Raw genomic sequence first — 12,254 nt, 5'->3', positions numbered from 1 at the left:
TTTTAAACTCTCATACAAAATATAATAAATAATTTAACTTTTTCAAATTTTAAAATAAAAATAATATTATAATAATATTTTATTTAACTTTCAATAAAACATCTCATCTCATCTCATCTGAACTGTGTAATCAGCTTTATTCTTATTTTAATTCTCTATCCTATATTTTGATAGATTAAATAATTTCTCACTTATATAACAAATAACGTGAACCTACTAAATTAGAGATAAGAAACTTAAAATATATTATATATATATATATATATATATTATTTGTTCATAATTCTTCTCCCCGGAATAAACCTGGAAAGGAAAAATATCTGGCAGGACACGTGGGGACACATCAAAGCAAAAACGTGAACCTATTTAGTGGGCCCCACCCCCAAACCACCACCAATTCCGTACGTACATACTTTTATCTTCACCTTCTTCGTCGTCTTCTTCTTCCACTACTCTTCGCTCTCTGTGATTCTTTCCGAGACAATGACGGACACCACGGACGACATAGCGGAGGAAATCTCGTTCCAGAACTTCGATGACGACTGCAAGTTGCTCGGGAGTCTTCTCAACGACGTGTTGCAGCGTGAGGTGGGTGGCAGCTTCATGGAGAAAGTCGAGAGGAACCGTACCCTCGCTCAGGTTCCCTTCCTTGCTCATTTCTTCGTGTTTGCTTCAAACTCCTGGTCTCTTCTCTGGATCTTTGATCTTCTTGCTTGTAACATTTTTTTTCTGGACTTTCTGTTTGGTTGCTGAGAAACAGAGGAAAAGAAAAGAGAAAATTGCCGGAAATGGCTTTTGCGTTTTTATGATCTTTTAGCTTCCGATAAAATTAATCAAGTGAAATAGTTACATTAAGCTCAGTAGTGAGCCGGGTTAAGTTAGTATTTTTGAAATAATTCTGGTCTTCAAATACTTTCCATACGATTTCTCAACAACCGTATAGAGGAATAAGAAGTGATATTGAAAACTCTTTGATTGGGGGTATGTTTGGTTAGAGTGCTTGTAACCTGAGGTTGGCGGGGATAGAGGACATGGCGGAGCTGCTAGAGAAGCAGCTAGCTTCGGAGATATCGAAGATGACGTTGGAGGAAGCCTTGATCCTCGCTCGCGCATTCAGCCATTATCTCAATTTGATGGGTATTGCCGAAACACATCACAGGTATATATGGATAATTATTGATTCCTTTGTTCAGAAATTAGTAAATATAATTTTTTATTTGGAGTGGCACTTTCCGAGATGGTTAATGCGTCATTTTCATTTTACTGATAACTTGAATTTCTCAAGTTAATTCTAACAAAGTGGCAGGATCTACTTTGGATCTTTGGATTTAAAAGACTTTTAAAATTAATTCTTGGAGCGAATATTGCTTTCTGCAGGGTTCGTAAGGTACGAAGTGTGGCGCCTCTATCAAAATCTTGTGACGACATTTTTAATCAGCTGGTGCACGGTGGAGTTTCCCCAGACGAGCTTTATGAAACAGTTTGCAAGCAGGTCTCTTTTTTGGTTCTGCTACTTCTGTCTTTTTCTTGATTCCTTTGTCTTGATAAGCAACGCTAAAGAAGAAAGAACTCTTAAAAATTACAACATGTTTATTTTCTTTTCTTTTGGCAAGAAAAAAAAAATGTTATTTGGGAGTCTGGAAACTGCATTACTCCACTAACCTCAGCTAAGCAAAATTGTGGCAAGATTAGAATATATTTTTATCCTTTTTATTGTCCATTTATTGTTCTCAATGTTGGAATGATTGTTTCTGCAGGAGGTTGAAATTGTTCTTACTGCACATCCCACACAAATTAATCGTCGCACGTTACAATACAAGCACATTAGAATTGCCGTAAGTTTTAATGCCCTTCACAATTTTAATATGTTGGAAATATCGTTTCAGGTTTTCTCTTATTCTGACAATGCCTTTCCTTTCAGCATCTCTTAGACTACAATGACCGATCTGACCTTGGTCATGAAGATCGAGACATGCTGATCGAAGATCTGGTATTGTTTTCCTAATGGCATAATATCCCTCCTAAAGTTCCTTGTCGTGTGTGTGTGTGGTGGGTGGGGTACTGCTTGTATCTATAAGATAATTTGGAAAAAATTTATGGAATTCTTGCATTTATTTGATTCTCAGATTCTATACGACTTGTGTAGGTAAGAGACAAAACTTTGATATGGCATGTGAGTAATAGATTCAGTCTTGCTTTTTTAGGTGAGAGAGATAACTTCAATCTGGCAGACAGACGAGCTTAGGCGCTACAAACCCACGCCTGTTGAAGAAGCCAGGGCCGGTAAGCTACGGGAAGCTAAGAATTGTTACATACCGCATGTTCTCTTTCTCTATAAAATCGTGTAAACATAGCTGCACCCATTCATTGTATTATCTCAGGCTTGAATATTGTTGAGCAGTCCCTTTGGAAAGCTGTACCTCATTACTTACGACGTGTCAGCAATGCTTTAAAGAAGGTTTAAAGACAAACCGTGCTTACGTTTTTGCTAGCTACTGGTTTCTTTATACCTTCTTTCTGATAGATTTTCTTTCTTACTATACTTTTTTCCTCACAGCATACTGGAAGGCCTCTTCCATTAACTTGCACACCAATTAAGTTCGGGTCTTGGATGGGGGGTGATAGAGATGGAAATCCGAATGTAACAGCAAAGGTGAGGTGTCTACAGTTATTTATCTGTGAAATTAATTTCTCCTGCTTGTATGTGATGGTATCGTCAACATGTTTACAATGGTTCCTCTTTCAAATGATTTCCCGTGTATGAGATGATATTTTTCCCTTGATTAAGCTTTTATAGTGTATATTATTTACGGTCTGAATGTAGATGTAGTGTATGGTCCCGTAGGATCATGGTTTGAAAACACACTAGCAACATTCTGGAGAAGGCCTGTGTCATTTCCTTTGAACAGGAATATATTAAAAAGAAAGCTGTTGGCACGCAATTAATTTCTGAACTGTTCCACAGACATTACTGAAGAGGCACAGTGGATCTTTTTCACCCCTGAAGAGGATTAGCTGGTAGCCAAAAAATTTCAGTTGTGGAAAGTGGTTCCTACATGCTAGTTGGTGTAATTGTTGAGAAAAGAATGATAAAAATTTTGAGGACTGTGAAGTGTGAATGGATGATGGAGGAGTTGAATACTTTCTTTCACAACACTCTACTCCTTTGGACAGCTTCCATAGATTTTAATGGGCTTAGTTTCCACGATTTTCTTGTATCTTTTTCTTTTTCTATTTCTAGCTAGGCAACTGTCTTTTACACATCTCATGATACCTGGATTTTCCTTTTGCGCTTGCTTACAAGGAAAATCTTATTGTTATCACAAAATTAATGAAGAGGTTCGAGTAAATTGTATTTTTCTGCTTCCTTATTTTGATTAGTAATGGTCTGAGCAGTTTTTAGAATGGTTGGTAACATATCAAGCAAATTTTCTAAGGGTCAGAATAAAAAGAATCTTTTCATCAACATTGGGCATATAACTTTGTGTCATCATTTTGTGTAACTCTGAACTTTTTAGTTCTTATTTTCTTCTTCATGAGGGATTCACTCCAGTTCTGATTATTGTCATTAGTTTTTTTCCTCATATCAAACTGGTCTTGCAAGTCATTTCCTCTGTTAAACTTGAAGAGCCTGTAATTTTTTTTCACGCTTTAAAATATGTAGGTGGTGTAAATATCCTTTTGCTTTGTTCCTCCAATTTAAGATGTGTGTACGTGTGCTGTCTCATTTTATTGTGAATATTGATTTGCTTAAAGTGGACATCACTGTTAGAACAAGTTTTCTACATTAATGTAATGTTTGTGATATCTTGAAAAATCACATAAGGTAGCGGAAGTTGTCTTTGTTACACTACTTTTAAGAGTATTATTTTGGTGGTGTTCTGCTAAAGAATTACTTCTTTTAAAATGTGCTTGTACCGATTACGTTACAAATCTATGCTTCAATTTTACTTTGCTTTTGCTGCTGAAGTACATGATGGCATCAAGTGCTTTTCTTTCTGTTGCTTCAGGTCACAAAGGATGTCTCTCTCTTATCTAGGTGGATGGCTATTGATCTCTACATTCGTGAAGTTGACAGCATCAGATTTGAACTATCCATGAATCGATGCAGTGATAAATTGTCAAAATTGGCACACGAGATTATAGAAGAAGGTTTTGCATGTCTAAGTGCTCAAAAACTTCTGATTTTATACTTATGGATATAGTGACTTGTCCTTTCATCCTTATCTATATGTAAAAATTGTGCACTAGATGCAGTTCAAACTTTGGAAATGTGTCATGTTCTGGGACCTGAAGAACTGTCAAATTCAGTTCCAAATAAGTCGGGCACTAACAATTTTATTTTCATATAAAAAATAATTTTCCTTAATCGTTCAGTTCAAAGACTAATGATAGTGATGCAATCATTTAAATTTTGTGAAGGATATTTCAGAAAATAAATTTAAATTAGAATCAAAGGGACTAGCTGTCAACAAAAGATCATTTCTTGAGTTACAATGGGTCACAAACATAACTTGTTAGGTCTACTGCGTAACAATGAAGGTTCATCAAGATAATAACCATATATACTTATAAAAAATAAAGATAATAACCATATATTGAGAATTTCATACTAGCAAATTTGTATGTAAGTTAGCTATTTATATATTTATTTATTTATTTTTTTGTTTGTCTTAAATGCCTTTTCTTTTTGGTTCAACTGCATTCAAAGTTATGGGAATTTAAGCTCTTAGTTTTGGCTTTTTTACGTTGCTGAATTTCTGTAGAGTGATAAATTATAAAGTATAAAAGAACTCTCTATTTGATTGTAATATGGCGCATTTCCAATTTCAATCTATAGTTTTGGACCTTGTCTGATGTTAATGATTACGAGTTTGGCCCAGGAAGGCAAAACTAAAAATAAAGAAAAAATATTGTTCTACCAGTCTCTGAGTCAATAAAGGTTTTGTTGTATTATTCCTTCAGCAACTAGTTCTAACTTTTATCTAGATAATTTATGACCATATGGAGATGAAAATGCCGTAAAGTACCCACAATGACCGGCGCTTCTGATGCCTATTTTAATGTATAGCAAGAATGGGATTGACCACATGGTTAATGAAAGAGTATATTCATATTATGGTTGAGAAAATATTCATTATGGTTGAGAAAAAGGGGTTTTCTTTCTCATACCGTGTTTCATGGCCTAAAACATCCAGTATTTTAAATTAGGGTATATACAGATCATCTTCTCTTGCTTTTCTTTAGGATCCATGCACAGCACTTGTGAATCACATCAGTGACTTGACTGTAATTCAAATTTCTTCTTCAGAAACTTCATCTGATGTTCGACATGAGAGTTGGAATCAATCTTTGAGCAGAAGTCAAATTAAGCTTCATGGCCAACAAGCTCCAGCCATTCCAACACATCTTCCAGCTCGAGCGGATCTGCCCTCTTGCACTGGTAAATAACTGATTATGTACTTAAACTAATCATATAGTTATTTTTGTCTATAATTCAATGGCCATCCTCAAGGTTGTCCCTTTTTGAGTTATTGCTCTGTCGTTTGCTCAATTCCCGTGGTCCGGTTAATGACAAGTTGCCAAGTCTATACAAGTAATGCCACCTCAATCCTGAACAGTTATAATTTTGATTAATTTGATACTATTCGCTAAGTCTTCTTTTTACTCACTCTTCATAATTATGATGCTTTCCTCTATCAATAAATGTTAAATCTATGTTTTACTTGAGTGTTCGTTTGAGTTACTCATATAGTTCCATTATTAATTTTCCTTCTTGAACTTACTCATATAGAATGTAATGATGGCGAATCTCAGTATCCCAGACTAGAATTTCCTGGAGCTGATTACAAGCCACTGCATCGTCAGGTGAAGCACGTTTTAAGAATGCTCACATTTGTGCAGCATTTGCTTAGCTACTCAGATTTTTTACCCTAATCTCTGCATCATAGCCGGCAGTTACTCAAAAGTCTCTCTATTGTTTATCTCTCTATTTCTAGGATGGTCAGGATTCTACTTCAGATTCTTCATTTCAGGATTCACATCACATGTCTTCACAAAATGGAAGTTCGGCTAATTCTAACACTACACAGGCACCTGTGACACCAAGGTCTGCTTCTCTAAGCTAGACTTTTTTTTTTCTTTGTTAAGTAAAATAAGTTTTTTTTTTTTAATTTTTAATTTTAATTTTAATTTTAATTTTTTTAAGTGCAAGACTGATTTATTATCACCTCACACAAAAATTCCATCACATGTCATCATGCCTTCGCCATGATCAGGAAAATGGCTGTGACACTATTTTCACATCTTTTGAAAAGTGAAAGACACCCTCCTTAACCTTTTCATTTTCTTCAGAGCCCAGATAGGAAGGTCCACCTTCCAGAAGCTTTTAGAACCAAGGGTCTCTCTAAGTCCTGGAATTGCTCCTTACAGAATTGTTCTCGGCAATGTAAAAGATAAGGTATTGTTTATTCTTGTGGATGAAACTCCTGGCTAACTGTCAAGGGAGAAAGTAAATGGAAGTATATTATAATGCACTGTATTTCAGCTTATGAAGACACAAAAACGTCTGGAGCTTCTTCTCGAGGATCTTCCTTGCGAATATGATCCTTGGGACTACTATGAAACGTCAGATCAATTACTGGAACCACTGGTCCTGTGCTATGAATCTTTGGTAATCTCTTTCTCTAAACAAAGAACATACGTTTTATGGTAGTCTTATTAGTTCTTTAATATTGATAATAAGCTATCAATTGTCCAGCAATCATGTGGATCTGGGGTGCTTGCTGATGGTCGGCTTGCTGATCTCATCCGAAGAGTTGCTACTTTCGGGATGGTATTGATGAAGCTTGACTTGCGTCAGGTGTGCTTTGTGTTTTTTTATTATAGCTGCTATCTGCTCTGGAATGTGTTAAAAGTTCAAACTGAAATTTGTTATTTTCCAGGAATCTGGTAGACATGCTGATACACTAGATGCAATAACCAAATATTTGGATATGGGTACATACAGTGAGTGGGATGAAGGAAAGAAACTAGAATTTTTAACCAGAGAACTGAAGGGGAAGAGGCCACTAGTTCCCCCAAGTATTGAGGTATGATGTTTAGACAGTATTCACTGATGGAACCTGCGAATAGAATTGAATGGGATTGGGAAAAAAACAACTAATAATGCTCCTCTTTTGATAAAAAAGAAAGAAAAATGGATAATTTGTAGCAGAATTATGGTTTAAAAGCTGATTTCTTTCCTCTGTTCCATAAGTTTTATGCTTAGTCTGTCATTGTGCGAGAAGCATCATTTTCAACATCTTGTATTTTGAGAAAAAAAGAATGGAATAGTATGGAAGGTTTGTCTTGATCCCCTAGTGATTAGATTTTGAAAATCTTATACCAACCTTATTTATTTATTTATTGAAATCCTCAACTAAGATATCCAATGGTTTACATAACTTCGTGAAACTTCCAGCCAAATATATCTTCTGAACTTTCTAACCTTTTGCTCTAACATCCTACGAGCCAGCTGTAAGGGACCCGGTATGCAAGGGCAAAAAATCACAGTGGTTTATGTGAATTTAGTATTATGTAATTGATCCATACACAGGCTGCCGTTATCTCTTTCCATGGTCCCTAGAATTTGTAACCACACGTTAATTTCATGAGAATCATGGTTATACCTTCCTGGTGATGCTCAATAAAAACACTTTTGAGGTCCAATATGTGTGACTAGATGTTCATAATGTATGTTTCTTCGCTTTTTGATGAGTAAAATATTTCATTTTATGTTCAGTGTGTTTTAATGTTGAATTTACATGCACGATACTTTAGTTGATATATGAGCTACCATATGAATAAAACTTCTTGATTACCTATAAAAAAAAACTTCAATGAACAACTCATAACCAGTGACCTTGAAGCCAATTTTTTAGTAGGTTATAAATTTTATTAAAATAGCACAATAAGGGGCGTCGCCCTGGTACACATGGTGTATACTAAAAAGATCACCCAAAATAAAAGTTTAACATATAAAGTTGAAAAGCTCTAAAGAACTCCCAGAATCTCAAAAAAGAGAATGAACTAGTAGCTGCCATCCAATCTTAAAGTGACCTTATCTACAAGAGTTTCACCATTACTACTGGTGACTCACTCTTCTCTAACCTGCAGGCATCCCTTTCTCTGATCAAACACCCCATCATATGCAATTACAAAGTTTAATTTGTAGGATCTACCACATATCCTTCCCCAAATGCCAATTGTTCATGAATTTCAAAGAAATAGAGAATGAGATGTAAGTTGGAGGATAACCTGAATATGTTTATGAATTTCAGAGTCATTTGCAAAAGATGACCAGGGCCATAAGTAGTGTTTTAGGGACATACAATGTTGAAAAGCTATTCATGTTGTTTATGCACTTACTTTGGCCTAAATGATTGTATATACTCATACAAAATTAACTCTCTTGATAAATAATGAATTTTGGTGCATTGGCTTCCCTCTCTAATTTTTGCAATATTTAATGTGATTTTCTCCAATGTTTTGCAGTTTTTAGGATTGATGCAAAGCGCTTTTCTCTTTCATTTGTTTAATTTATGTACCTGTTCTCACTTGAGTCTTTCAGGTTGTTCCTGATGTTAAAGAAGTCCTTGATACATTCCGTGTGGCTGCTGAGCTTGGGAGTGATTCACTTGGAGCCTATGTCATTTCTATGGCTTCAAATGTATGATTAATTGCTTCTGATTTTATAATTTGATATCTGAGCTGTTTGAAATATTAAAAGATTCCTTTCACTGTTACATATGTACAAAGTCAAATAATAAGTACACGGTCTTCCTTTACTTAAGTTGAGACCTGGTGCTTTTTGGTAATTGCTAGGCAAGCGACGTCCTTGCAGTAGAGCTTTTGCAGAAAGATGCAAGACTTGCTGTTAGTGGGGAATTAGGAAGGCCATGTCCTGGGGGAACGTAAGTTCACTCCCCTCAAAGTTGAAAGAATTTAGTTTATTTCTAATTTTTATTTCTTTTGTCACAATCTTTTATTGGAATGCTTGGATGCACATTGAAACAAAATGTATCTTTTTGTTTTGCATTCCATTACAAAAAATAGCCGAATTTGTGTGTCTAGGTCACCACATGTGCTGTTTATATTGTATTTGCAACAATTTTTCTCATAAGATCAGATATAATTTGGAATAGGCTGCGGGTGGTTCCTCTGTTTGAAACTGTGAAGGACTTGAGAGAAGCTGGATCCGTTATTAGGAGACTATTATCAATTGATTGGTATCGAGAGCACATAATAAAGAACCATAATGGCCACCAAGAGGTATTCTTTCCACATTGCTAATTTTAGGATTAATTTGGGTGAACTTTGCTCATAAAAAAAAAAAGGGGGGGGGGTAAACTTCCAATGAATATTTGAGGAGCATAGGAAGTTATTATGGACAGGTTATGGTTGGATACTCTGATTCTGGTAAAGATGCTGGGCGTTTCACTGCTGCTTGGGAACTTTACAAAGCCCAAGAAGATGTTGTCGCAGCTTCCAATGAGTATGGTATTAAAGTTACTCTATTTCATGGGCGTGGAGGGAGTATTGGTCGTGGTGGTGGCCCAACATATCTCGCCATCCAATCCCAACCACCTGGCTCTGTAATGGTGAGTGATCTATTAAATTTAGATCTTGGTACTTACATTAATTTTTTGCATCCCCCATTTTCTCCAATGAAAAGTGGTGTATATCTTGGCTTTAGATGCTCCAATCAAATTAAAATATCTGAGTCATTGTGAAATACAAAACCATGATAGTCCAGTTCACTTGGTTTCTTCATATTCTTTTATTTCCAACTTAAAAATTGTTTATTCCCGGAAGTGTTCTATGTCATTCAATTGTATAAACTGGAACTTGAATAAATGTGGTCGCCATTTGGATTTTAATTCCTATAAGCTTTTATTAACTAACAACAACTAAAAGTAATCGTAAAGCTCCTAAAACTTTTCTTGTACTTGAATGAGAACTTCTATCACTTTGATTTTGTTTCTTCTTTTTTGGTGATTTTTTGCATTAAGTTTCATTTGTAAGTTTTGCTTCAAATTGAGTGCTTAATCTGACTCAAAAGTTCATAACCTTGTGCCCAATGGTTATCAATATCATAAAAAAAATTTCTGAAATTGAACTTATCTCATCCATGGATTTATGTTGATTATGACCTGGCCTTTCTGATGGCATATTGAATTTGCAGGGTACCCTGCGGTCAACTGAGCAAGGAGAAATGGTACAGGCAAAGTTTGGGCTACCACAGACAGCAGTCAGACAGTTGGAGATATACACAACAGCTGTTCTGCTTGCAACCCTACGGCCTCCACACCCGCCCCGAGAAGAACAATGGAGAAATCTCATGGAGGAGATCTCAAAAATCAGTTGCCAGAATTATCGAAGTGTTGTCTATGAAAATCCAGAATTCCTTGCTTACTTCAACGAGGCTACTCCTCAAGCTGAGCTTGGCTTCCTTAACATAGGAAGCCGTCCTACCAGAAGAAAGAGCTCAACAGGAATTGGACACCTTCGTGCCATACCATGGGTCTTTGCATGGACTCAAACCAGGTTTGTTCTACCGGCTTGGCTAGGAGTTGGGGCAGGTCTGCAGGGTGTTTGTGAGAAGGGACATACTGATGACCTAAAGGCAATGTACAAAGAGTGGCCTTTCTTTCAGTCCACCATAGACCTTATCGAGATGGTTTTAGGGAAGGCAGACATACCCATAGCCAAGCACTATGATGAAGTCCTTGTCTCGGAGAGTAGACGAGGGCTTGGTTCCGAATTAAGGGGGGAGCTCTTGACAGCAGAGAAGTACGTACTGGTGGTTAGTGGTCATGAAAAACTTTCCGAGAACAATCGGAGCTTGAGGAGGCTGATAGAGAGCAGGCTCCCCTATCTGAATCCTATGCACATGTTGCAAGTGGAGATACTAAAGAGGTTACGATGTGATGATGATAACCACAAACTCAGAGATGCACTACTTATCACTATCAATGGAATTGCAGCTGGTATGAGGAACACAGGTTAAGCAGAGATTCTCAAGCTGTTGGCTATACAACTCGTTGCTTGAAACTTTCACCTTTCCTCTGTTTAGTTTTATGTTGTCTGTTTTGATACTAAGAAAATAGAATAATAACTCGGTTGATCACCAATTGAGAGGCCTGGCTGCTGCAGATTGGAGAATATAGGTCCCAATTGTCTGGTACATTTATCGGTCTTATGATTTTATTATATTGCAATGCCAAAAGCTATGAAACTAGTCTTTTTTATGGCCTTCTTTCAATCATACCCTATTTGATAATTTTCATATTTTTTTAGATGAAAGCGAGACTGATATAAAAATTTAAAATAAAATATAAGTTGCACTGAGTTGTAAATGGAAGGAAGACCTTAGACAAGGAGGAATACATGTCTCTAAACAATATGATGATCATAAAACCAATAATAATGGATCTCCAAAGAATATGTTCTTTTTATATTTTCTTTCTTTTTTTTGATCCCCCACCCCTCGAAAAGTAATGGCCTGAGCATCGTATTTCATTTTCTCAAACGAATATATTTGCTTTTTAAACTTTCTTTTTGGGATGGAACTCAAATAATAGCATCTTTTTCCCTTGTTGGTGGTATTTTGCAAATAAAAATATTATTTATCCTTTTATTTATATATAAATTATTAATTGATATTGATTCTTAGGTGCGGTTTGAATAGTGAGATGAGATGAGATAGTTTTAGATGAAAGTTAAAAGTTGAATAAAATATTGTTAGAATATTATTTTTTAATATTATTATTATTATTTTGGGATTTGAAAAAGTTGAATTGTTTATTATATTGTGTAAAAATTTAAAAAAGTTGTAATGATGAGATGAGATAAGATGAAACATTTTCACTATCCAAACGGGGCCTTTAAGACTTCATACTACTGTTCTCGTTCTCCTTCGGTTACGTTGTTCCTTTTATTAGCCGAATAAATCTTCACAACCTCCTCACACTCCACACTCCACATTTTTTTTAATTTTTTTCTTTTATCAAATATTTATTATATGAATAATGAATAGAAAATTTGAAATAATTTAAAAAGAATAAACTAAAAAAAAATTTAAAAAAAATATTAAAAAATTTAAAAATTTAAAAAAATGTGGAGTGTGGAGTGTGGTGGAAATTGTGTAGTAAAACTCTATTTTTTTATAATATAAATTAATCTCACATCAATATCAGCCTACATCATTTTAC

General features: G+C 35.4%; 1 protein-coding gene across 1 annotated transcript; it reads left to right on the top strand.

Annotated features, from left to right (window-relative positions):
- The first annotated feature begins 400 nt into the window (after window positions 1-400).
- LOC121257316 (phosphoenolpyruvate carboxylase 4-like) lies at window positions 401-11,285 on the top strand. The gene is made up of 21 exons (XM_041158277.1): window positions 401-639; window positions 996-1,159; window positions 1,378-1,492; window positions 1,758-1,835; window positions 1,922-1,990; window positions 2,205-2,283; window positions 2,382-2,458; window positions 2,558-2,653; window positions 4,011-4,152; window positions 5,312-5,443; window positions 5,795-5,868; window positions 6,000-6,109; window positions 6,355-6,460; window positions 6,548-6,673; window positions 6,761-6,862; window positions 6,945-7,091; window positions 8,612-8,710; window positions 8,866-8,954; window positions 9,186-9,312; window positions 9,435-9,641; window positions 10,226-11,285. Exons 1-21 carry the CDS (start codon window positions 484-486, stop codon window positions 11,048-11,050), a joined length of 3,120 nt encoding a protein of 1,039 aa, XP_041014211.1. The 5' UTR covers window positions 401-483; the 3' UTR covers window positions 11,051-11,285.
- The last annotated feature ends 969 nt before the right edge of the window (window positions 11,286-12,254 follow it).

Source organism: Juglans microcarpa x Juglans regia, chromosome 3S (assembly GCF_004785595.1).
Source record: "Juglans microcarpa x Juglans regia isolate MS1-56 chromosome 3S, Jm3101_v1.0, whole genome shotgun sequence".
In the NCBI taxonomy this organism is placed as follows: domain Eukaryota; kingdom Viridiplantae; phylum Streptophyta; class Magnoliopsida; order Fagales; family Juglandaceae; genus Juglans; species Juglans microcarpa x Juglans regia.
This window is presented reverse-complemented; position numbering and strand designations above follow the sequence as displayed.

Coding starts and splice junctions, on each gene's coding strand:
- LOC121257316 (XM_041158277.1), top strand. CDS start 484: ATGACGGACACCACGGACGACATAGCGGAGGAAATCTCGTTCCAGAAC. Junction 640..995: donor GGAACCGTACCCTCGCTCAG/GTTCCCTTCCTT, acceptor ATGTTTGGTTAG/AGTGCTTGTAACCTGAGGTT. Junction 1,160..1,377: donor ATTGCCGAAACACATCACAG/GTATATATGGAT, acceptor TGCTTTCTGCAG/GGTTCGTAAGGTACGAAGTG.